The following is a 26,623-nucleotide window of genomic DNA, read 5'->3' as shown; positions in this document are numbered from 1 at the left end:
TTCCCAGTGGGCAGCAGTAGGTTTCTCTTCCCAAAGTAAAGATGTCCGCCGAGAGTCGCGTTTCCGAGTAAAAGCGAGTCAGAGTTGAAGAGGGCAACAGTGTTTGCGTTCGGCCTCAGAGATGACGCTTCTTTCGGGGCGGGCTGGAGTTTTCTAGCCTAGAATGGCAGAGCGCTAATGCCCGCCCCCAATGTAGCCCAATCAGAAAGAAGAGAAGGCTGGGAACGAAGAGCGATTGGTTGGTGATCCCTGGACCAATCAGAGGAGCCGTGGTTTGGCGGGAGTCTTGACCGCCGTCGGGGCTCTTGGTACCTCCGCGCTGGCGCCAGGTGTTCGGCCACTGTGGCTATGTTCGTGTCCGATTTCCGCAGAGAGTTCTACGAGGTGGTCCAGAGCCAGGTGACTCCCAGTCCGGAGCCCCAGCCGAGGCCTTGCCTAGGGGAAGGGATGAGGGGGAACGGCCGTGGGTGACCGGGAGGCCGGGGAGGGCCGGGGTTCGGGGCGCCGCGTTCACCCCGCCCGCTCTTGCCCCGATAATAGAGGGTCCTTCTCTTGGTGGCCTCGGACGTGGATGCTCTGTGTGCGTGCAAGATCCTTCAGGTGAGTCCTGCCGACCCGAGGAGGGCGGGGCCGGCGCGAGAGGCGAGGGTGCCGCGCGGCGCGGGCTGGAGGCGGGGGCGCGGGGCGGGCCGAGAGCCAGGATGGGTGCTGAAGGCTTAGGGTGGGAGGTGGGCAGCAGGTGAGAGGAGGGAGCCTCGGAGGAGAGGTCGCCTCCCTGTCCCAACGGCGGGTGAAGTGAAAGGCAAAGAACTGTTACTATTAATAGGTGGGCAAAACGGTTGCGTTTGGGGGAAGCTTTGGATCCGTAGCGGCCTCTCAAATGGGGGGGATCTGAGAGAAAGGAACGTGGGACAACTGTGGCTACAGTTGTGTCGTAGGTATTGCTGGGAATATGGGCGTCCCTAGTCTGTTTTTTGTTTTTTGTTTTTTTTAAGACGGGGTTTCACCATGTTGGTCAGGCTGGTCTTGAACACCCGACCTCAGGTGATCTGCCCGCCTTGGCCTCCAAAGTGCTTGGATTACAGGCCTGTTAGTTTGGTCTTCGAATAGGGCGTAGTGTTTACATTGTTGACATTTTTTTTTCTTTTTTTTTTTTTTTTTGACCGAGGACCTACAGGGAACTTGATTCTCTCGCTTCTGTCTTCACTGGGGCACTGCCCCTTGGAAGACCAGGTTGGCTCCTGGCACAGGGATCCTCCGTCTTCTTGGGCACCTGTGGCATTGCCAACAGGCCAGAGAAGGCAACTGGCAGCATTGGCTCCAGTCTGACCCCAAGCCCTTGGATCAGAACTTTTCAGAAGACCTGGAAGTAATATCGGCATTTTCCCCAATGCTTTACTTCGGTAATTTGCAAAACTGACAGAATAATATGGTAAACACTCATATTCCTAGCACCTAGCTTTTTCCATAAACATTTCACTAGGGCCGGGCGCGGTGGCTCAAGCCTGTAATCCCAGCACTTTGGGAGGCCAAGACAGGTGGATCACGAGGTTGAGAGATCGAGACCATCCTGGTCAACATGGTGAAACCCTGTCTCTACTAAAAATACAAAAAATTAGCTGGGCATGGTGGCACGTGCCTGTAATCCCAGCTACTCAGGAGGCTGAGGCAGGAGAATTGCTTGAATCCAGGAGGCGGAGGTTGCGGTGAGCCAAGATCGTGCCATTGCACTCCAGCCTGGGTAACAAGAGTGAAACTCCGTCTCAAAAACAAAAAACAAAAAACAAAACATTTCACTAGTGTTAATGTTGTCCCATGTCTGTTGTCTCTCAACCCGTCTAATCTACCTCAGGTTCTTTTCAAGGTAAGTTGCTAATGTCCTAAGGTTCTTTTCAAGGAAAATTCCCAACGTCCTAAATAAGATAGGCTTTGAAAACACTCTCTCCCCAGGCCTTGTTCCAGTGTGACCACGTGCAGTATACGCTGGTTCCAGTTTCTGGGTGGCAAGAACTTGAAACTGCATTTCTTGAGCATAAAGAACAGGTATTGAAGATGCATTTTAGAATAACTTGGCTTTTTTACTCGATTGTAATTTCTAAACACAGCAGTCTTTCTCTATCCACAATAGATTAAGTGTGTTAAGTATCAGCTACATTAGGCAATACGGAGGAGAAAAACATGCTATGTATACTGATGACTTATGCCCAAGTTGTAGAAGCAAAATTGACAGCACAAAAAGATAATAAATGTGGATAGCCCCTAACTTTGAACTTGTTTTGCAGAAATTTGATTGTAAGGTGCTTGGATTCTAGCAGTTTTTAATATGGTCTAGTTAAAATTATTTTATTTTATTTTGGTTTATTTTATTAATTTAGTTTTGGGACAGCCTTTTGAGTTCAAGTGATTCTCCTGCCTCAGCCTCCTAAGTAGCTGGGATTACAGGAGCCCGCTACCACACCTGGCTAATTTTGGTATTTTTAGTAGAGATGAGGTTTCACCGCTTTGGTCAGGCTGGTCTCGAACTCCTGACCTCAAGTGATCCGCCTGCCTTGGCCTCCCAAAGTGCTGGGATTAGTTAAAATTACTTTAGAATACACTACTATCTTACATTATTTCTCCAAGAAAATGCATCCTGGTTTCCAACTTGAAATCCAGGAATGAATTTCAACAATAGAAGCCAGGATTCCTTGCACCTCTGCATGAGGCCAAATGAGAGATGGGACATTGTTGACTCCACAGATAGGGGATGGAACATGGAAGAGGGTCCCTGGAGTGCCTAGCCATATCTAGGATTATTTAGGCAGAGTCAAATCCGTTTCTGGTGTTCCTGTCATCATGTCAAGGACCCATACCAATTTGGTATTTATAAGGAAAGAACATGCTATACTAGTGATAGAGTGTGATAAAGGACTTAATTAAGTACCCATAAAGTATTTGCTAAAAACTTAAACCTGTGCAGTGCCATTAGCCTGGAGAGTCCCACAGCACTGTACTGTGAGGTCTGAAGGGAAACAGTTACGTGCTTAAAGTCTTGGTCTGCCCTTCATGAGCTTCTTGAACTTATCCATGAAATTTGGGCCTGCTCAGTCTCAGCGTGCTCCCGGGGAAAGTTGGGAGTCACAGTGTCACCATGCTAAAGCACTTAGCATGGCAGCCTGGCCGTTTTTGGAGTCCCTTGCCATGTGGTCCTCACCACACGTCAGGGACTTAGCGACTCAGCAGAACAACTCAGAAGCTTAGTGCAATGAAGGGAAAGGGGCCTCCTTGGTACAGCTACTTTACAATATCTTCCTTTTTTACAGTTCCGTTACTTTATTCTCATAAACTGTGGAGCTAATGTAGACCTATTGGATATCCTTCAACCTGATGAAGACACTGTATTCTTTGTGTGTGACACCCATAGGCCAGTCAATGTCGTGAATGTGTACAACGACACCCAGGTACTTTTTGTGATCCGCCCTCAAACTGTGTGTACCTTTTATCCATCTATAACATCTCACCTGGTGTTCTTGGTAAGGTGTATGTATTACTACACTGTAGGAGTAGGAACAGCCTGAAAACAAGAACTTGGTCTTTGTCATTTTTTTGTTTTAAGAGATAGGCTGGAGTACAGTGGCACAATCATGGCTCACTGCAGCCTCAAACTCCTGGGTTCAAGTGATTCCTCTGCCTCGGCCTCCTGAGTAGGTGGGACTACAGGCACATGTTACCACACCCAGCAAATATTTGTTTTTATTTTTTGTTGAAATGAAGTCTCGGTCAGGCACAGTGGCTCACCCCTGTAATCCCAGCACTTTGGGAGGCCGAGGCAGGTGGATCACTTGAGGTGGGGAGTTCAAGACCAGCCTGACCAAATGGCAAAACGCTATCTGTACTAAAAATACAAAACATTAGCCGGGTATAGTGGTATGCACCTGTAATCCAGGCTACTCGAGAGGCTGAGGCAAGAGAATTGCTCAAACCCAGGAGGTGGAGTTTGTAGTGAGCCAAGATTGCACCACTGCACTCCAGCCTGGGCAACAGAGCAAACCTCTGTCTCAAAAAAAAAAGAGAGAGAGAAATTCAATCTTGCTGTGTGGTCAGGCTGGCCTCACACTCCTGACCTTAAGAGATTCTCTCACCTTGACTTCCCAAAGTGCTGGGATTACAGGCATGAGCCACTGTGTCCAACCATGATTTTGTCCATCTTTGACAAGAGATGTGGCACCTAGCCTTTGGAGTTGCTCAGAAGGCATTTGTGGAATTGACTTGACTTGGGAGGTATGGGACCAGAACCCTGTAACCTAGAATGGCTCTACTGTGCTTACTCTTTGAGTCCTTGAGCAGCAGGCATACAGTTTGAAGGGGCACCTAAGCATTCTCCGACTTGATCTCCCACCCACAAGGTGTTGGGCTCCCATTCTTTTTTTTTTTTTTTTTTTTTTTTTTGAGACGGAGTTTCGCTCTTGTTACCCAGGCTGGAGTGCAATGGCGCGATCTCAGCTCACCGCAACCTCCGCCTCCTGGGTTCAGGCAATTCTCCTGCCTCAGCCTCCTGAGTAGCTGGGATTACAGGCATGTGCCACCATGCCCAGCTAATTTTTTGTATTTTTAGTAGAGACGGTGTTTCACCACGTGGACCAGGATGGTCTCGATCTCTCGACCTCGTGATCCACCCGCCTCGGCCTCCCGAAGTGCTGGGATTACAGGCTTGAGCCACCGCGCCTGGTTCCTAAATTCTTATTTCAGGAACCTCTCCCAGAAAAATCAGCCTGGAGGCCAGGTGCGGTGACTCATACCTGTAATCCCAGCACTTTGGGAGGCCAAGGCAGGCAGATCACTTGAGTTTGGGAGTTTGAGACCAGTCGGGCCAACATGGTGAAACCCATTTTTACTAAAAGTAGAAAAATTAGCTGGGTGTGGTGGCACACACTTGTAATCCTAGTTATTTGGGAGACTAAGGCAGGAGAATCACTTGAACACAAGAGGCAGAGGCTGCAGTGAGCTGAGATTGTGCCACTGCACTCCAGCCTGGGTGACAGAGCAAGAGTCAGTCTTGAAAGAAAAAAATAAAGAAAAATCAGCCTGCACGGTGGCTGACGCCTGTAATCCCAGCACTTTGGGAGGCCGAGGCAGGTGGAGCACAAGGTCAAGAGATCGAGACCATCCTGGCAACATGGTGAAACCCCGTCTCTACTGAAAATACAAAAAATTAGCTGGGCATGGTGGCACGTGCCTGTAATCTCAGCTACTCAGGAGGCTGAGGCAGGAGAATTGCCTGAACTCAGGAGGCGGAGGTTGCCGTCAGCCGAGATCGCGCCATTGCACTCCAGCCTGGGTAACAAGAGTGAAACTCCGTCTCAAAAAAAAAAAAAAAATCATCCTGGAATTGGTTTTAGACAGGAGTTTTATTGACTTAGGGGTTATACATCTTCATGTCCTTTATCAGGGCCAACTTGTGGGGCATTAATTTAATTGCTGTATGGCATAAGAGGATGCTGTGTTTCCAGACTTATATAGACTAGATGGTTTTCTGTTCTCAGAGTTTCATAATTTCTGCATACCACATATGGTGTAACTCTGGTGCCTCACTGGTAATGAAAACAAGAAAATTCCTAAGAAGCCTGGAACTCTTGTTAAATAGGTAGCTATTTATACGTACAGGAAACTGAGTCAGCTTATTAGGAAATAAGATTCTGCAGAAGAACATATTGTGTAGTTTTCTGTAGAAAGAGGAGAGACTTAATTCCTTTTTGTTTTGAACTTAGATCAAATTACTCATTAAACAAGATGATGACCTTGAAGTTCCTGCCTATGAAGACATTTTCAGGGATGAAGAGGATTCAGGAAGTGACAGTGATGGGTCAGAGCCTTCTGAGAAGCGCACACGGTTAGAAGAGGTGTGTTTGGGTCTCTTACAGCATCCTGGAAGAACATACGCTTCAGAAGTCAGAGGTCATCCTGAAGCCTGCCAGGCCCAGGTGTAACTGAGGACAGTGGGAAGTGGAGAAGTTAGCTGGCATGGATGCTGCCCCTGGGCTCTGCTGCCCCCTGGCTGTGTGGCCTCAGGCAGGAGAGGCTTATCTGTCCAATAGGATCCTGTCAGATCAAATGAAATTTAGGACAGCTCAGCTCTGCGGCTAAATAGCAAAAAAGTGATACAGAGAAGCAATACATAGCACAACCCCTCCCTTCCTTTTCTACTGTCTTCTAGCATCATCACTCACTGTGCAGTCACTGCAGAGGAGCAATGTGGGTGTGCATCCCTTGGCCAGATCCAGTCCCAGGCAATTATGGGGAGGTATCCTGTATGTGATGATAGGAATAGTTTTTACCATGTGGACCTTGGGTCTGAGCTGCTTAGTGATCTGGGGCAGGGGTCAGTTGCCTACCCAACGCTACAGCTTCTGCAAGATGTAAAATGACAGGTGGGAGGTGGTTGTTCCTATAGCACGGAGGGCCATGTGATGCTTTTGAAGATGCCCTCTGGCTCCTGATCATTGGTGTGTGACCTAGAATTTGCCCCCGGAATGTTCTATGGTCTTCCCTTCATCCTCAGCCTGACATTTCCCAGTAATGTGCTTTCAGGAAGCCTTTTTGAGCCATATTTGAGACATTCAGAACATTCTCCATTTGTGAAAGGGGCAGCGCCCTTCAAAGTAAGGTATGCTGCTCTCTTCTTTCTCAGCTTTGTCACCCCTTTCACTAGGTTTGGGTGTCTCATAGGGAACTTCTTGGACTCATTGTTGGATTTTCTTACCTCTTGCCCAGCTCTTTGTTCTATATTTTGGAAGACTTTTTGGTCTTTATTTTTTTATTTTTATTTTTTTCCATACAGGGTCTCTTTATGTTGCCCAGGCTGGCCTCAAGCTTCTGGGCTCACTCGATCTTCCCACTTCGGCCTCCCAAATAGCTAAGACCATAAGCACATGCCACTACACCTTGCCTGGTCTTTATCTTCTAATCTTTGATTTATGGGAGGTCTTTTTTGTTATCTGAATGCTTATTTTTTATAGCATTCTTTTAACGATTGATGAGCTGCATTTCACTGGTTCCCAAATATCAATATCTAATGGGATTTTCCTTGGAAACATTCATGTTCTACAGATAATTCTTGGAATTTTCCACTCTGACTAATAAGCAAATATTTTTTCAGCACTTACTATATACCAGGTACCAGTTAGGCCCCAGGGTACAGGGATGAGAGCAAAGTCCTGCCTTTGCAAAACTTTCCAGTGAAGGAGACAGATACTGATGATGCAAGTGAGCACAATTAGGGGAAGCTTTCAGGTACCAAACATGAATGAGCAGGGGATGGAGCCAGGAGGATTCTTGGGCAGAGCATCCAGACATTGTGGCTCTGAGGTGGGAAGGAAAGTTTCAAGGCAGGTTCGGCCAGCAGTGCCAAAGAAACAGGCAGATGAAAACAGACCAGCGGGTTTAGCAACAAAGAGAGGGTAGGTTGTCTTTGCAAGAAAATATCAGCACTTCTATTTACATACTTAACAATTTAGAATCTGTGTTTGTAAATGTTTGATATAGTATTAATGGAATATAATATACATAGTTTCCCACCAACTTTTTATCTGAGGCAGGAGTATTAATTAAGCCTGAAATTTAAGACCAGCCTGGGCAACATGAAAAGACCCTGTCTCAAAAAAAACAAACACAGTTTTTCACAGTTGCCACATTTGCTTTCTCTCTACATATTCTTTTTTCTGTATCATTTGAGAATAAGTTGCAGAAACTATGATATTCTTTTTTTTTTTAGAATTCTCATCTGAATTTTTTTTTCTTTTTTTTTTTAGAATGATACTCTTTCTTATTTTTAATTTTATTTTTTCTTGAGATGGTGTCTCACTCCGTTGCTGAGGCTAGAGTACAGTGGCATGATCTCGGCTCCCTGCAACCTCTATTCCGGGTTCAAGCAATTCTCCTGCCTCAGCCTCCCGAGTAGCTGGGATTATAGGCATGCGCCACCATGCCCAGCCAGAAACTATGATATTCTACACATTCTTTCATAAGCAGCTCCTAAGAATAAGGATATTCTTCCTCATTAACACAATGCCATTGTCATACATAAGAGATGAATCATGTCATAATATCATGTAATATTCAGCCCATATTCAGGTCTCTTTAATTGTTCTCAAAATATATTTTGCAGCTATTTTTATTTCTGAACTAGCCTCCAATTAAGGTTGACACATTTAGCTACTTCCCTTTACTGTCTTTTTTTTTTTTACTTTTTTGTTTGTTTGTTTGTTTTTGTTCTTCTCTCTTTACTATCTTAACCTAGAACAGCACCTTACCTCTTTTTTCTTTCTAATGTTTTTAATGACATTGGAAGCCGGTGCTCTTTTCTAATACTTATAACTTGTTTCCTCATGGAGTACTTTAACTTGCTTCTCTATCCCTGCATTTTCTGTAATCTGTAAATTAGGTCTAGAGCTTTGATTGTAATAACATTAAGCATTTTTGAGAAGAGTACTTTTTATATGATTAAAACCTGTACTTGACCGATAACTAAATATGTGTATATTAGAGGTATATTCTTAGAAATATTTTTACCAGCCTGGCGTGGTGGCCAATACCTGTAATCCCAGCACTTTCGGAGGCCAAGGCGGCTGGGTCATCTGCAGTCAGGAGTTCAAAACCAGCTTAGCCAACCATGGCCAACATGGTGAAACCTGGTCTCCACTAAAAATGTAAAAATTAGCCAGGCACACTGGCACATGCCTGTAATCCCAGCTTCTTGAGAGGCTGAGGCAGGAGAATCGCTTGAACCTGGGAGGCAGAGGTTGCAGTGAGCTGAGATTGCGCCACTGCACTCCAGCCTGGGCAACAGAGCAATACTCCATCTCAAAAAAAAAAAAAAAGAAAATATTTTTACCAGGCTGGACAACCTAGCAAGATACTGTCTCTACAAAAATAAAAATAAAAATTAGCCAGGCATGGTGGCACAGCCCTGTAGGCCCAGCTACTTTAGGAGGCTTGAATGGAAGGATGCCTTGAGCCTAGGAGGTTGGTTGAGGCTGCAGTGAGCCATGATTACATCACTGTGCTCCAGCCTGGGCAACAGAGCAGGTCCTCATCTCTTAAAAAAAAAGAAAATATTTTTATTAATTAGGGGTACATATTCAAAGAGGTTTAGAAACAATAGGTTATAAAAAATCTTTTCAAAGAGTTCTGCTATAAAGAAAAGGAGACATGGGGTCAAGAATCATTTTTTCTTGTCTTTTGAAGAGGGGATGTTAGAGCTGGATCCCAGCAAAGATGAGATTACTCTGTAAAAATAACCATAATCACCCTTAATCTACAGGTGCTATGATATCCTGGCTCAGGTCACGGGGTTCAAATTTTGTATCTGCTATAACAACTTTGTGACCTCAGGCAAGTGACTTAACCACTATGTGCCTTTGTAAAATAAGGATAGTAACAGGACTTAACTGTTTTGGTTCCTACTGATGTTTGACAAATTACTCCAGAACTTAGTATCTTAAAACAATCTTTTCCTTATGCTCATGGATTCTGTAGGTTGGGAATTTGGGCAGAGCCCAGCGAGGATGACATCTTTTTTTGCTCTGTGCTATCTGGGCCCTCAGCTGGGAACACAATGGCTGGGAACTGGAAGCATGGGAAGTCATTGGCTCAGACACCTGCCGGGATGACTCCAAACCAGGAATGCTGAGCCAAGCACCTGCAGGGTCTCTCCATTGCATGTGGCTTCCTTACAGCATGGCTGCCCAGGCTTCCAGCTTGAATATTGCAATCACCTGGGCAGGCACTGCGTGGCTCTGCTGACCAGCCTTCGAGTACCTCTGCAGCCTGCAACCACAAGGGAGGGGATAGTACCCTACCATGCATTGTGGAAGGGTCAAAGAAATCTTAAGCTGTGGGGATTTTATTACTTCATTGAGGTTTAATGTCTACACAATTCACTAGATGGTACAATTCAGTGAGATTTAACAAATGTATAAAGATACAACCACCACCCCATCATGATAGATAAACAATTCCATTACCCACGAAAAGTACCCTCACCAGAACCATGGCTTTTTTTTGTTTTTGTTTTTGTTTTTGTTTTTTTGAGATCATTATAGATTCACATGTAGTCGTAAGAAGTAATATCGACGTTCACTTATATACTTTCCCCCGCTTCCCCCAGTGGTAACATCCTGTAGTATAATATAGTCAGTATGGGAGGCCAAGGCAGGTAGATCACTTGAGCCCAGGAGTTCAAGACCAACCTGGGCAACATGGCAAAACCCTGTCTCTACAAAAACTACAAAAATTACCTGGGTGTGGTGGTACACACCTGTGGTCCCAGCTACTCGGGAGGCTGGGGTAGGTGAATCACCTGAGCCCAGTAAGTCGAGGCTTCAGTGAGCTGTGATTGTACAACTGCATTCCAGCCTGGGCAACAGAATGAGACTGTCTCTGAAGAAAAGAAAGTCTCCTTTCTAAATTTATAAATCGTGTAATTTTTCAGTTGGCATTCTAAAGGTTAGAAATCACTGTGAAAGTTCTGCCAGAAATGGAATATGTCTATTCCAGTTATGAATTCAGAAACTGCCGAAATAACCCATGGGTATTGCTTTTAAAACACACACACACACACACACACACACACCATTTCCATCACTGTAAGGATCCCTCTATTGCCCTTTTATAGACACACCTACTTGTCTGCTGCCCGGTGCCCTCCTTAGCGCTGGGTAACCACTAGAGAGCTCCATTTCTGTAATTTCATTTCAACAATATTACATAAATAGAAATGGAATTATACAGTATGGAGCCTTTTGGGATTGGCTTTTTTTCACTTATTGGCATAATTCTTGGAGGTTCATCCACGTTTGCTTGTATCAGTGGCTCATTCCTTTTTTCATCCATCAGCACTGTACAGTTTTCAGTGTACAAATTCTCTATGTGTTTTGTTAGATTTATACCTACGTAAAAACGTACAAAAATCTATTTTATTTCTGTGTACTAGCTATAAATACATGGACACCAAAATTTAAAATACAATAACATTTGCAGTCACTCAAAAAAATGCAGTGTCAGCTGGATGCAGTGGCTCAGTCTGTAATCCAACACTTTGGTAGGCCAAGGTGGGTGGATCACCTGACGTGGGGAGTTCAAAACCAGCCTGACCAAATGGAGAAACCCTATCTCTACTAAAAATACAAAAATTAGCTGGGTGTGGTGGTGGGCACCTGTAATCTCAGCTACATGGGAGGCTGAGGCAGAAGAATTGCTTGAACCTGGGAGGTGGAGTTTGCAGTGGGCCAAGATTGAGCCATTTTACTCCAGCCTGGGTGACAGAGCGAGACTCCATCTCAAAAAAAAAAAAAAAAAAAAAAAAAAAAGAATTCAATGGCTGCTGTTGTTGGGTAGAGTTTTGGAAATGTCGATTACATGCTGCAAGTTGATGGTAGTGTTGAATTTTGTTTGCATTTCTGGCTATCAGTCCTTTCAGCTCTTCAGAAAGGGGCATTGAAGACCCCAACTCTGATTATAGATTTGTCTATTTCTCCTTTGAGTTCTATCACTTTTTACTTCACGTATTTAAAGTTCTCTTGTGCACACACATTTAGGACTGTGGTGTCCTCTTGGTGGATTGATCTTTTTATTCACTTAGTGTGCCACTCTAGCTCTGTAATTTGCTTTGCTCTGAAATCTGATATTATTACCACTCCTGCTTTCCTTTGATTAATGTTTGCATGATATATCTTTTCCCATTCTTTTCCTTTCATCCTGCCTATACTGTTAACATTTGTAGTGAATTTTTTAAAACAGCATATAGTTAGGTCATTTTTTTTTTTTTTTTTTGAGACGGAGTTTCGCTCGTTACCCAGGCTGGAGTGCAATGGCGCCATCTCAGCTCACCGCAACCTCCGCCTCCTGGGCTCAGGCAATTCTCCTGTCTCGGCCTCCTGAGTAGCTGGGATTACAGGCACGCGCCACCATGCCCAGCTAATTTTTTGTATTTTTAGTAGAGACGGGGTTTCACTATGTTGACCAGGATGGTCTCGATCTCTTGACCTCATGATCCACCCGCCTCGGCCTCCCAAAGTGCTGGGATTACAGGCTTGAGCCACCGCGCCTGGCCAGTTAGGTCATATTTTTAAATCTTGTTTTTTAAAGCTATTCTCTATCTTTTAATTGATAAACTTATCTCACATTTATTTTAATTCTTCATATATTAGGGCTCAAGTCTGACAGTTTAATTTCTGTTTCCTGTTCTCTGTTTTTTGATTCTGTTTTCTTTCTTTCTCTTTTTTTTTTTTTTTGAGATGGAGTTTTGCTCTTGTTGCCTAGGCTGGAGTGCAGTGGCATAATCTCAGCTCACTTGCAGCCTTCACCTCCCAGGTTCAAGCGATTCTCCTGCCTCAGCCTCCCAGGTAGCTGGGATTACAGGCACCCGCCACCACACAGCTAATTTTTTGTATTTTTAGTAGACGTGGGGTTTTGCCGTGTTGGGCAGGCTGATCTTGAACTCCTGACCTCAGGTGATCTGCTGGCCTTGGCCTCCCAAAGTGCCAGGATTGTAGGTGTGACCATGTCCAGCCTGTTTTCTTTCTTTTTTTTTTCCTCGAGTGTTTGTGAGTATATCTCTTGGTACAGATTTTTTAGAGGTTGTTTCAGGTGATTACATTACGTATTCATAACTTATCACAGTCTACTAGTATCATCATTTTACCAGCTGAGTCACATGTAGAAACCTTACCTCCCTTTTTTTTTTTTGATCACCCAGGCTGGTGTACAGTGTGCAGTGACCCAATCTTGGCTTACTACAACCTCCACCTCCCGGGTTCAGGTGGTACTTCTGCCTCAGCCTCCCGAGTAGCTGGGACCACAGGTGCGTGCCACATGCTTGGCTATTTTTTGTATTTTTAGTAGAGACAGGATTTCGTTACGTTGGCCAGGCTGTTCTCAAAATCCTGACCTCAGGTGATCATCCACCTGTCTCAGCTTCCCAAAGTACTGGATTAGAAGCATGAGCCACCGCACCCATCCCTTCTCTTAATGTCCGTTACTCTGCCCCATTTATGATATAATTTTCTTTTTTTCTTTTCTTTTTTTTTTTTTTTTTGAGACGGAGTTTTGCTCTTGTTACCCAGGCTGGAGTGCAATGGTGCGATCTCGGCTCACCGCAACCTCCGCCTCCTGGGTTCAGGCAATTCTCCTGCCTCAGCCTCCTGAGTAGCTGGGATTACAGGCACGCGCCACCATGCCCAGCTAATTTTTTTTGTATTTTTAGTAGAGACGGGGTTTCACCATGTTGACCAGGATGGTCTCGATCTCTCGACCTCGTGATCCACCCGCCTCGGCCTCCCAAAGTGCTGGGATTACAGGCTTGAGCCACCGCGCCCGGCTATAATTTTCTTAAATATTTCCTCTACATGTACAGTATTATGATTTTTGCTTCAGTAATCAACATAATTACAAAACTCAAGAGGATAAGGAAAGCCTATTGTATTTACCTGATTTTTGCTTATTGTATTTTTGTCTTCCTTCCCAGTGTTCCAAGGTTTCTTCCTTTTTCATTTCCTTTCTATATAAGAGTCTCCTTTTGGGGAAATCTGCTGGTGATAAATTCCCTTAGTTTTCCATCATTGAGAATTTCTTGATTTTCCTTTTATTCCTAAAAGATACTTTTATGGATGTAGAATTCTGGGTTAATACTTATTTTCTTTCAGCATTTGGAAAATACTGTACCATTTACTCTGGCTGCCATGGTTTCTCATGAAAAATCCTCTGTCATTCAGGCTTTTACCCCATTATTAAAGTCTCATTTTTCTTTGGCTGTTTTTTAGAAATTTTGATTCTGTTTGAGTGTTCAGAAGTTTGAGTAGGATGTTAGGATGTGTCTTGGTGTGAATCTCTTTGTGTTTATCCTATTTGTTTCTTTTTTTTGAGACAGAGTCTTGCCCTGTCACCCAAGCTGGAGCGCAGTGGCACGATCTCAGCTCACTGTAACCTCTACCTCCCATTACCCAACTTTTTGAATCTGTAGGTTTATGTTTTGTTTGTTTTGTTTTGTTTTGTTTTGTTTTGTTTTGTTTTGTTTTGAGGCAGAATCTCACTCTGTCTCCCAGGCTGGAGGACCTGTAACCTCCACCTCCTGGGTTCAAGCAATTCTGCCTCAGCCTCCTGAGTAGCCAGGATTATAGGCATGTGCCACCACTCCTGGCTAATTTTTTTGTATTTTTAATAGAGATGAGGTTTCTCCATCTTGGCCAGGCTGGTCTCAAATTCCTGGCCTCAAGCAGGCTGCCCACCTCAGCCTCCCAAAGTATTGAGATTACAGGCATAAGCCATCACACCCGGCAAGCAGGTTATGTCTTTTAACAAATTTTCAGCCATTATTTCTTCAAGTGTGTTTTCAGTGTGCCCTCTTTCTCCTCTCCTTCAGGGCACTGATGACGCGAGTGTTAGTTCTTTTGTTGTAGCCCCACAGGTCCCAGGGGGTGTAATTTTGGTGGTCTGGTTTTTTCTCTGTTGTTCAGAGTGGGTAATTTCTGTCTTTCTGCCAGTTCACTAATTCTTCCCTCTGTCCCCTTCATTCTGCTCTTGAGCCTATTCGCTGAGTTAATATTCCAGTTCTGTTTTTCAGTTCTAAACTTTCTTCTGTGTATATATGCTTTTTCTTTCTTTCTTAAACTCTGTTTACAACGCCTGTCTCTTGATATCTTACTTCTTTGCTGAGACTTCCTGGCTTTCATTTGTTTCAATCGTTTGTCATCGCTCGTCGAAGCATTTTTATGATGGTTGCTTTAAAATCTCGGGCAGATAATTCTGACAACTCTGTCATCTTGGTGTTGGCATCGGTGGGTTTCTTTTTTCATTCATTTTGAGGTCATGCTAGTTCTTGGTATGGTGAGTGATTTTCAAATGAAACCAGGACATTTTTATATTATATTATGAGACGTCGTGTCTTCTTTAAGTCTTCTGTTTTAGTTGGCTTTCTCTGACACAGCTCTGGCAAGGAGGGAACAGTGATGCCAGGTGAAGGTAAAAGTTCAGGTTCCCCACCTGATGTCTGTCACCTGGAGCAGTGAATCTCCAGGCTTCCCACTCTGTTACTTCTGACACCTTCCTAGCAGGGAGGGGAGGAATTTCTCATTACTGGAAGGTGGGGGTGAAAGTCTAGGCTCTTCCACCATTGGGGCAGAGGTGAGATATGGACTTTTTACCAACCAGCAGGGGTGGCAGTCTCAGTTTCCTCTTTGGCCTCTCTGACACCACCAGACAGAGGGGTTGGGGTGCCTTGCTACAGCTTCACAAGGATGGGAGTCTAGGCTCCCACTGGGCCTTTGCTGGGATGGATATGAGTGTTCTTGGTGGTGGTGGCTAGGATTAGATTGGTTACTGCCTAAAAGCTTTCTGTCTTGGGAGGCTGCTCCTTCCCAGTCCTTTGACTAGACAGAGCAGCTTTTGTGGGGGTTGTCTGTATCTGTTGGTGTTTCTAGGTTGCTGGCTTTTCAGCTCCAAGTCGACAATATATATGATCCAGAAGGAAAACTCAAGGAACACACCGCTATGTTGTTCCTCTTGTCCCTGAGTCCCCAGTTGGTCTGCCTTCACTTCTACCTTTCAGAGTCTTACTTTGTTATGTTTGTTTGTTTGTTTTTGAAGTGGAGTCTTGCTCTGTTGCCCAGGCTGGAGTGCAATGGCACGATCTTTGCTCACTGCTACTTCCACCTCCTGGGTTCAAGCAATTATCCTGCCTCAGCCTCCGAAGTAGCTGGGATTACAGGCACATGCCACCAGGCCTGGCTAATTTTTGTATTTTTTGTAGAGACAGGGTTTTCCCATGTTGGCCAGGCTGGTCTTGAACTCTGACTTCATGTGATCGCCTACCTTGGTTTCCCAAAGTGCTGGGATTGCAGTTGTGAGCCACGGCACCTGGCCTTCCTTTGTTTGATCTATGATGTCAAAGAATTTTCAGTATATTTGAAGAACTTATGGGGAAAAATATATCTAGTCCATCTTCCCAGAAGCAGGAGTCTTGAGACCATGGATTTCAAAACCCACCACATTATTCCATGCCTTTGCTGTGAAGATTAAATGACGCTGTGCTGGTAACATTAGACTAGTTGCTAACACATGTAGAATGTAAGAAACATTAGCTCTCATCCATCCTGACATGGAAGCTGATAGAAAGTGGGTGTGAGGCTGGGCGCGGTGGCTCACGCCTGTAATCCCAGCACTTTGGGAGGCTGAGACGGGTGGATCACGAGGTCAAGAGATCGAGACCATCCTGGTCAACATGGTGAAACCCCGTCTCTAATAAAAATACAAAAATTAGCTGGGCATGGTGGCGCATGCCTGTAGTCCCAGCTACTCGGGATGCTGAGGCAGGAGAATTGCCTGAACCCAGGAGGCAGAGGTTGTGGTGATCTGAGATCGCGCCATTGCACTCGAGCCTGGGTAACAAGAGCGAAACTCCGTCTCAAAAAAAAAAAAAAAAAGAAAGTGGGTGTGAGCTTATGTTGGATCCTGTAGTGCTGTCGGTGACAGCAGCTAGGATGGATGAACACAGTTTTACCTGGAGCAGGTGCTTGAGAAGCTCCCACTCTTTCTGCCCATGGTGTCTGCAGAGCTGGGAGCCAGAAGGGGGCCCAGCCATCCCCTGCCCCCACGCCTCTCTTCCATAGGAACAGGCTGTACTCGGGGCACTGGTGTGACCGTGTTCTCTCTCAGGGGTCTGAGCCTACTGGCTTCTGCCAAATGGGAACCTTCTTGGGCTGTGGGGATAGATTCCTAGTGCATTTGCTCCACCTTTTGTTCCCTTTGTCCCTGTATCAGGAGATAGTGGAGCGAACCATGCGGAGGAGGCAGCGGCGAGAGTGGGAGGCCCGGAGGTGAGTCTGTCCTTCCAGCTGCTCCTGGCACCAGGAGCCCATTTGCCTGGAGGTCTGTTGTGCCACCCACACCTCTGACTTTCTGTCTCAGGATAATTCATTCAATTTAGAACCTCTGGGCCAGTGTCTCTGGGAGTGAACCTTTGGTTGCAGCGTTGGAGAAGAGCTCCAGGTGGTTCCCCAGTCCCATGGGTGACAGGACAGCCCCAAGGTCTTCCAGATACATGCCATCTATTAGGGGCCATGGCCCTGGCTCTTTATTTTTATCAAGTTTTACCAGTGTAGATACTTTGATTTACAAATTCTTTATAAGAAGTGCTCTAAAATGGAAATATTGGAAAGGTTATTCTAGCTTGAAGTGAGCATGCAGCAGTGCCCTTGAGGTGGGTCCTGAGGGAGGCCCTTGCTGGATCCATCACGGAAGGTCTCCCAGGCCATCCAGCTAATGTTCCCACTGTTTCAGCTGAGGGCATGCACTCCTGCCACTGCCACAGGAGGAAGGCCGCCCCCTCGGATAAGGACAATGTAGGACAGGTGTGGTGGCTCATGCCTGTATTCCCAATATTTTGGAAGGCCCAGGAGGAGAATCGAGGAGAGTTCAAGGCTGTAGTGAACTATGCTTGTGCCTCTGCACTCCAGCCTGTGTGACCGTGTCCCTAAAAACAAACCAAAAAAGGATAGTATAAAACCATTTCAAGAAGTATAAGGAAAGAAAAGTGAAAATAATCTATAATCATACTGCCTAATTCAAAGAGATTCTGGGTTTGGATTTCTATTCCTGGGTTATACATACTTGTGCATGTTTTACATGATATACATCTGATTTGGTATCTTTCTACTTAATATAACCATTTAAAATAGTTCTGAACAGGCTTTCTAAAGAGCATAGTACTTAACTGGCTGTTTCCCTTCTTTTTGAAATGTAGGTTACTTCCAGTATTTTGCCATTGTAAATAAGGTTTCAGTGAATTACTTTCTACCCACAGCAAGTTTTGGCTTGCTTTTTCCTTTGAATTGTAATTATGGGACAATTTCTCTGAAATGAAATTCTGGGACTATACCACTTTACATCATACATTGCCACTGGCAGTTTGTGTTAATTTCCCAACGTTATAGTTATACATTCCACTAAAGAGTCAATAAGTGGCCAGGTGTGGTGAATCACGCCTATAATCCTAGTACTTTGGGAAGCTAAGGTGGGAGGACTGCTTGAGCCCAGGAGTTTGAGACCAACCTGGAAGACATAGCGAGACTTTGTCTTTTTTGAGACGGAGTTTCGCTCTCGTTACCCAGGCTGGAGGGCAATGGCGCGATCTCGGCTCACCACAACCTCCACCTCCTGGGTTCAGGCAATTCTCTTGCCTCAGCCTCCTGAGTAGCTGGGATTACAGGTGCGCACCACCATGCCCAGCTAATTTTTTGTATTTTTAGTGGAGATGGGGTTTCACCATGTTGACCAGGATGGTCTCGATCTCTTGACCTCGTGATCCACACACCTCGGCCTCCCAAAGTGCTGGGATTACAGGCTTGAGCCACCGCACCCGGCCTAAAAAAATTTTTTTTTTAATTATCTGGGTGTGGTGGCACATGCCTATAACCCCGTCTACTTACGAGGCCGAGGTAGAAGGATCACTTGAGACCAGTATGTCAAGACTACAGTGAGCTGTGATCACACCACTGCACTTCAGCCTGGGAGACAGAGCAGGAACCTGTCCCCTCACCAAAAAAAAAGAAAAAGGGTCAATATGTTAAAACAAACAGTATCATGATTTAATTTGCATTTCATTGCATTGAACGCTGTCAAGTTTAGCATTTTTCTACAACATTTGGCTTCCTGTACTGCTACTTCCCGATGAAGACCTAAATTTTATGTCATTACAGACGAGACATCCTCTTTGACTACGAGCAGTATGAATATCATGGGACATCAGTAAGTACAAATAGGTGGAACTGACCATAAAATTCTGACTCCAGGGGTAAGTGTCCTCAGATGTGAGGAAGAAACATAGATTTTAGAGCTGCAAAAGCCTGGTTTGAATCTGAGCTCCATGGCTTCCCATTGTGTGACCTCAAACCTCTGTCTTAATAAGATAGTCATTTGTACCCAATAGGTGATCAAAGAAAAGCAGCTTTCATTTTGTTCATCATCAAGAATACAGAATGAGTTTCTACTAATCTCTGCAAGAAGATAAAACGCTACAGACTTATAATGGCACATCAGTGTGTCTTTTACAAAACAGAATTTAGGTAGAAAGCCTGTGCTGATAGTGTTAAGCAGAGCCCAGGGCCTTAAGGAGCCCTAGAAAATAAGTTTCAATAAAATATCCTGTATTTAGTCTGAGAATTGAATACTGGGCCCTTGAACTCTAAGCACTATTTTTCCAGTGTCCCTTTTATTGCCAAGGTTCCATTGTCCTTTGAAGGATCATCCTTTTGCTCTCTCTGCTCAGTCCTTGCAAATGGAAAATTCTAAGCAGTTGGTGAGGAGGCTGTTGATGCTCGCTTAGAGAAAATATCTCCCTAATTAAAAAAAGAGAGAGAAGATATCTCCCTCCTGATATATGGGGCCAGTTCCCTTGGAAATTCTCTCCCTGGAGGAAGCCCAGCATCTCACAGCAAAGGGGATTTTAGGGTCTTCTGGTCAGACACCAGTCTTCCTTGAGGTCTCTTACCAAATCCAGACCTTCTGTTTAGGGGAGTCCTCCGATGTGGACAGCCCTGTTGGAAAGACCCTCCTCACAGGAGGTCCTGAGGCCCCTCCCTATTTAATATTCAAGTAAATGGACCCAGGGCCCTCCCTGTCTCACCTGGCCTTCCTGGGAATGTGTTTGACGACACCAGCCAAGCAGGGCAGGAGGAGTGTGCAGATGCAGAACCAGGCAGATGATGGTGTCTCCTGGCCTCTGGGATTCAGTGCCTGCCTTGGGCATCACTGAGGAACCCAGGGAGATGCAAAGAGGCCCCAGCCAGTACTGCACATCTGGGCTGCCCCCATGTGGTCAGTTCTTCCCTTGCTGCAGGATAAAGTATACAGACAGTAATGATTTTACCTAGCTAAGAAGTTACTGTCAGTTCTCCTCTCAGTTAAGCATGTACTCATCCCACTCTGCCCTGGCCGAGCAGATCCTCCATCGGCAGGCATTTGGTCAGAGCCCTGCAGGCTCAGGTCCAGCTGGCTGCATGGCCTAGCCCCAACATATGCCCCTTCCGTGAGTCTTAGACTTCTCTGCTTCCTTACAGTCAGCCATGGTGATGTTTGAGCTGGCATGGATGCTGTCTAAGGACCTGAATGACATGCTGTGGTATGTAGCCCCTGTAGTAGCTGTGTGGGAGTATTACCTTGGTCAGTGCCACATAAGCAGCTCTGTCCTCTCACAGGGAGAGCAATTCCCTCGTCCCCACCAGGAGTGTCAGACACAGCCCCTTTTTGGGAATGTGTGTGATCCTGGTCTTCTTCCTAACTATGAAGCTCTGGGAGCTTCACACAGCAGGGGAAGGAAGTGTAGGAAGAGGATACAGCTTCAGCCTCCCCACCCCTGCTGGTCAGCCTGTGCCCAGTAAATTCAGGTGACAGAAGAGTGTGAGGTTTGAAGGAGGTAGCCCTTGCAGTGGCTCACATCCTAATCCGACATCCATAATCCCAGTACTTTGGGAGGCCAAGACAGGAGGATCACTTGAGCTCAGGAGTTTGAGATTAGCCTAGGCAATGTAATGAAACCCTATCTCTTAAAAAAAAAAAAATTGGCTGGTCACAGTGGCTCATGCCTGTTATCCCAACACTTTGGGAGGCCTGACATCACCTGATGTCAGGAATCTGAGACCAGCCTGGTCAACATGGTAAAACCCCGTCTCTACTAAAAATACAAAAAGAAATTAGCTGGGTGTGGTGGCAGGCATCCGTAATCCCAACTACTCGAGGCTGAGACAGGAGAATCGCTTGAACCCAGGAGGCAAAGGTTGCAGTGAGCCAAGACTGGGCCATTATACTCCAGTCTAGGCAACAAGAATGAAACTCCCCTCTAAAAAAAAAATTAGCCGAGAGTGGTAGCTTGTACCTGTAGTCTAAGCTACTCAGGAGGCTGAGGCAGGAGGATTGCCTGAGCCCAGAAGTTCAAGGCTGCAATGATCTACAATTGTGCCATCGTACTCCAGCCTGCGCAACAGAGTAAGATGCCGTCTCCAAAAAAAGGAGGCAGGCCTTGCTAGGTATCCTTGCAGCCCTGGCAGTTGGAGGCAAAATTTGATTTAGGAAGAACCATCCTGCCTCTGAGTCTGCTGTGTGGGCAGCACACCGGGCACTTGGCACACAGACAGGGATGCTGGTCATTGTCTATTTGGGTTGATCTAGAAATGAAATCTGCAGAGTCTTTCTGAGGAAAGAGAATGTAGACTTGCCTTTTGCCACCTCCGCACTCTACCGGGAGTCCTGGTTTTCTCCTCTGTGAGAGGTGGTCTGGCCAGGGCCCCTCCAGCTCTGGACATACTACTGTGGGGATTGGGATGCTCTGCACAGAATTAGGGCCTCAGGGCATTTGTGGGGCCAGTGTGAAGCGCCCTCTAGAACTGGGGGTCCTTTGTCATCACCTTTATGGGAGGCTGTTGGACTGTTGGTCTCCGCCAGTCCTTACCTGTGCTCCCCGGACTGCAAACCAGCACCTGGTTATGTGCCCACTGACTGTCCTCAGCCAGGTCACTCAGTCCTTTGCTCTGTTGTGTGGAAGTAATAATCCCCAAGCCCCAGAACTAGGATTAGAGTCTCTCATCAAAGGTCTCGTGGTAAGGTCAGATAGGAGCCCTGAAATGGCGACACAGTGTGTGACTGCCACATTGTTCTAAGAGCCCCACACTAAATGGAGCTGCAGCACCAGAGTGCTGGCAACCCTGCCCTCACGGGAAGCGACGGGAGCTGGACATGCTGTTCACAGTGGGCCTTTCACAGGATGTTTCTTGTACCTGGCAGATGGCCTGATGCTGTGTTGTCCAGCCCAGGAGAGGGGTCCCTCACATGGGAAACCTGTTTATGCTGGCAGACACCTTGCGACTCTTGTCTGACCTGTGTCAAGTGACACTGGGATCTGACCTTATGTTCTTCCTGGTGTCCCAGGGAACGGCTGTGCTGGGGAGCCCCTGGTTCTTCTGATGGAAGGTGCAAGATCAACACACCACCACAACAGGAAGCAAATTCAAAGATTTTTACTTTACAGATCCTGGGCAGGGAGGATACCATGAATAAGGAGGGCAGCCCTCTGTCCCCAGGTCACCTGAGGCAGGAATGAAGGGTCAGACAGAGACATAGAGGAGTGCATGACAGCTAGCAGTATATGCAGGGAATAGGGTGTGGTCACTGAGTTCATGGGCAAATGCCTGGATGGGCCCTTTAAAGGAAGCAGTGGGAAAGTGGGAGCTCAGCCTGCTGGGTGGAGAGAGGCCTCTGAGTTCTTATCTCTGGCCACAGGCTTGAGCCATTTGAGTATAGTGTTCTAATGCCCAGGCAGCAACCTTTACTGTGTTACCCCTGTTACATGCGTCAGCATTGGGGAAGGGGTGCCTTCAGTAAGCACCAGCTGTGTGCTCAGCAGTGCCTTTGACAGCCCACCCTTTACAAGCCTTTCGGTTTAGCGGTAATGTCAGAACACCCCAGAAACAGCACAAGAACACATATAAAAAACATGATGCAAAAATGCAAACATGGAAGACCAACTGAGGTGGGGCCCCTCTGAGGCATGCCACACTGGGAGATGTGATGGGGTGCTGGGGTATTTTGCCACTCCTAGAGGAGGACCTTCCTGGGCTTCCCTGCCTTACTGTGCACAGAGCATCCTATGCTCCCCTCAACAGTGAGCCCAGAGGTGGTCTTGAAGGATGGCACCTGCAGACCTGGCATGACTGAGCACAGTGGGCCTAGTCACTCTTGCTGTGGGCTGGCCATCCTGCTGGGGAAGCCAGACCTCACCTGGGTTTCATAGGTAAAAGATGAGCCTGGAGACAGGAGCCTTGAAGGCTCAACAGAGGCCTAAATGCTGCCACTCTATGACCTGCCACTTTATGCTGCAGGATGAGTAGATGTGAACACGACTAGGGTCCCCTGTGCTGGGGGCAGGTAACATGAGAGGTTCAGAGAGGTGCAGTGACACCAGGGTCACCAAAAGCTGAGCATAGGCTTCTGCCATCTTCCTTCATTAACTCCACTCTGAGTGTTGGGGTCTGGGGTACAGGACAAGAGGAGGGCATGGCCTGGGAGTGGGCAGGAGTGTTGGCTCCTGTCATAGCTGCCATGGCTGTCCTGGGAGGTTTTCTTCCTCTGAGTACCTAAAGCTCCCACAGTGGCGGACACTGCACTGCGACACCCTAGTTGCCCTTCTAATCTCTCCACCTCAAGGAGAGAGGCCACTTGACTGAGGCAAGCCAGGGTTTGGCCCCACTGGCAGGATGTTTGCAAGAGTGGTGAGCTTGGGTTCTATCACCTTACTCCATCCCCCAGGCCTCATTGAGTCCAGGTGGGCTGTAGGCCGGCTTCACTGCCTTCTCCTTTCCCTCCAGGTGGGCCATCGTTGGACTAACGGACCAGTGGGTACAAGACAAGATCACTCAGTAAGGACATGCTCCCTTGGCTTGTAGGGTCAGCCCTGTGCTATGACCAGGTGCACAGCCTGACAATAGCCCCTAAATTGTTAGCAGGGTCCCCATAGGGTCCTATTGAGTAGGGAGGGCTGGCCCTCCTCCTTGGGCCCAAGCTTTTGTTACTGAGGAAGGGCTAAGTACCTGCCGAGTGACCATGGCCTTGTGTGACCTCTTCATCAGGCAGGTGGAGCCAGCCTCCCTGGTTCACTCCCAGTGCCCTGCTTGTGCTGGGTGCTATGGGCAGGACCAGGCTTAGAGGAAGGTGCTGAGGTATGGCCCATGCAGTAGGTGGGGGGTTGGGGATAAATGGCACAGGAGCAGGTAGGGGGCTGAATGAGAACCCCTAGTGAGGACCCTGGATGTCCTGCCAGGGAGTAGGGGTTTGACCTCCAAGGCAAGGGGAAGTCTCCAGAGGATTTTAAGCAGAACCCCTCTGCCCTCAGTGGTGGGCTCTCCATCTGATAGACTCTGACGGTGAGCTGCAAGGCTGCCTCAGAATGCAGATGCTGCAGGGTGAGGTGGGGTCAGCTTCTTTTATCCCCTCTCATGCAGGAAGTCATCCAGCCTTCTCTAGTTGCCATCAGGCAGAACCTCTTGGGGACTGGCATGGACCTAGACTCCAATATGCTGGCCCTCTTTTAGGGGACCCATCCAGGTGTCCCCAAGTTGTCACCTGGCACAGCCCTATGCACAGCCTCCGCTTGGGCGCTGATCTTCTCTTGCAGTTTGAATAGGCCCCATGCCACTATTTCCTGCCTCCCTAGCCCTGCCCTTGTCTGGGTCTTGCAATGAGGCCCACAGGGCAGAAGCCCAAGTTTCATACCTGGGGCCGCTGCCTGGACACGTCACCTTGGCACAGCCCACTGCCCTGTTGGGCCTCAGTTCCCTCCTGTGTTAAGAGTAGCATGGACTCTGTGCACAGATAATGTAGGAGCTAGAAACATCGTGGTGCATGCACTGTTAGGCACTGTTCCTAGTCTATAGCTGTCTCTCAGGTGAGGCCCCACAGTCACTGTCCTGGTTGGTGACCCTTTAGAACGTAGAGTGGGGTCTTCCTGCTCATTTTGCTCAGTGGCACTTCCTGTAAAGGATCTGTACTTGAAATTCTCTCTATAAACTTTACAAAATTAATGAGGGCAGTGGGAGGGGAGAAATGAAAATGCACCCAGCTCACAGGACATCAGCGTCAGTCACTAGATCGTGTTCTCTGATGGATTCCTTATAGCTGCTTGGTGTCTATTGCCTCAAGCACACAGACCCTGTTACAAGATTGTAGTTTCCTTAACTGCTCCATAGATCACAACTGGAACCTTAGGAAATGCTGTTTTCCCTTTGAGATATTCCTTTGGGTCCTGCAAACTGATGAAGCTACTGACTCAGCTGTTCCAAAGACCCCATGGGGAGCTGACTCACCTAAGAGTGCAGTTTGCACATCCTGATGATTTCATCTGCCTTGCTCTGCCAATCAACAATCCGAATTTTCCAGACCCTTACCCTCCACTGTCCCCTTTAAAACCCCAGCCCAGAATATGATAGATTTGAGGGTCTCCTCCCATTTCCAGACTCAGTGCCCTACAATCATGAAACTCTTCTGCTGCTACAAACTCTTGTCTCAGAATAACAAGTCTTAACTACACAGCGGACATATGAGCCTGCTGGTTCTTTGACACATGGTGAGCCTAGCCTGGAGCTCCTTGTGATCATTTGCCTATGGCTCACTACCTTTTGCCTTCGGGGCAAAGGACCCAGAGACAAACCCAAGTGGCCACTGGGTTCCACGGAACTATGGGCTGTCACTGGTGCCCTGCCTATCGATGGGGCAATGTCAGCCTTTGAGATATAAACGGCTCGCAGCAACGACAGTTTCTGGTTTTGAAAGACATCTTAGGTCTAAGTTTTCTGCATGCAACCAGCACCCCTTTCTCTGATTTGCTAGGCTCCTTGGAGGTCCTGTGCCCTCTTCAAAGGTCTTGTGGCTCCCTCTGAAGCCTTGTGACCTCTTCTGAGGTCTTGTTGACCCTCCCTAGTAATAGAAAGGGCCTCATTTGAGGGGACTTCCTCTACATTGGAAGGAGAACAAAGGGCACTGCTTGGAAGAAATCCTCTTGACTTCTAAAATTTGGGACTTTATTTCGGAAGGCATTTTGTTTGTCTTTGTCTTTAAATAAAAAGGGATCCTATGTTTATGAAAGGGATCCTTGAAGGAATTGCTGGCGGAAGCTCAGCAGGCCTCACTCAGGTTGACCATGCCCTTTTTCATCTTGTCCAGAGACCACCCACTGAACTCCTGGTTGGAGGTAATTCCTCCCAGCCTCCCCAGTCAAAGGTGCTGGGTGCTGACGGGCAAGTGTGAGCCTTGCCACGTCAAATCTGGACACGGAGTGGAGTGATTAGTGTCTGCATTTTTGTTGTGTGTATATTGTCTCAGCTGGAATGAGACATACTGATTTGGTTACTCTGAGCTGGGCGTTGGGCTGCATTTTGTTTGAAATTGGGAAGACGGGACATATGTCTTCATCAGGTTAGTGCAGTGGGTAACTTACCTGCTAAGGGAAGGAATTCCTGTGGGAAAACTATGGGAATGTTTCTGTCTGTTTTCTTTTTTTAAAACAGGGTCTCTCTCTGTTGCCCAGGCTGGAGTACAGTGGCGCCATTACAGCTCACTTCAGCTTTGACCGCCCCCCTTGCCCAACCCCGGGCTCAAGTAATCTTCCCACTTCAGCCTCCCAAGTAGCTGGAACCAGAGGCATGCACCACCATGCCCAGCTGGTTTTTATTTTTGTAGAGAGGGGTTCTCACTATGTTACCTAAGTTGAATTCCTGGGCTCAAGCAATCCTCCCACCCTCACAAAGTGCTGGGATTACAGGGATGAGCCGTCATCATCCCTGTCTCTTTTCTGCCGGCTTTGAATCTGGTAGTGGTAAGCTAGTGGTATTGAGATAAGACTCACTGTTTATGGTATTACTATTTCAGGGCTACTTGGAGATTTTGTTTTGCTTATACAGCTCAGCCAGTTGTAGCTAAAATGTAATCATTGAAAACTTTGGAAACTGGAGAAAAAAAGAAAGAGTGAAAGAAGTTTTTAATATCAAACTGCTATAGAAACTGCTTTATTCAAAATTTTGGTTCACAGCCTTCATAGAATCACTTACTG

General features: G+C 46.6%; 1 protein-coding gene across 3 annotated transcripts in view; it reads left to right on the top strand.

The window, feature by feature from the left end:
- Window positions 1-205: 205 nt before the first annotated feature.
- Window positions 206-26,623, top strand: part of CDC45 (cell division cycle 45) — a 44,801-nt gene continuing 18,383 nt past the window's right edge. For 2 of the 3 annotated variants that reach the window (XM_010330507.3, XM_074391198.1), the window contains exons 1-9: window positions 280-399; window positions 541-600; window positions 1,951-2,043; window positions 3,303-3,440; window positions 5,748-5,879; window positions 16,792-16,847; window positions 18,729-18,777; window positions 20,088-20,149; window positions 23,388-23,438. In XM_010330507.3, the coding sequence (XP_010328809.1) occupies window positions 349-399; window positions 541-600; window positions 1,951-2,043; window positions 3,303-3,440; window positions 5,748-5,879; window positions 16,792-16,847; window positions 18,729-18,777; window positions 20,088-20,149; window positions 23,388-23,438 (692 nt within the window). In that variant the 5' untranslated portion in view covers window positions 280-348. Of the gene's footprint in view, window positions 400-540; window positions 601-1,950; window positions 2,044-3,302; window positions 3,441-5,747; window positions 5,880-16,791; window positions 16,848-18,728; window positions 18,778-20,087; window positions 20,150-23,387; window positions 23,439-26,623 lie in introns of all 3 variants that reach the window. The other variant, XM_003942673.3, reaches the window with a different exon arrangement.

Source organism: Saimiri boliviensis, chromosome 21 (assembly GCF_048565385.1).
Source record: "Saimiri boliviensis isolate mSaiBol1 chromosome 21, mSaiBol1.pri, whole genome shotgun sequence".
Lineage (NCBI taxonomy): Eukaryota > Metazoa > Chordata > Mammalia > Primates > Cebidae > Saimiri > Saimiri boliviensis.
Note: the sequence above shows the minus strand (reverse complement) of the source record. Positions and strands in the feature narration are given on the sequence as shown.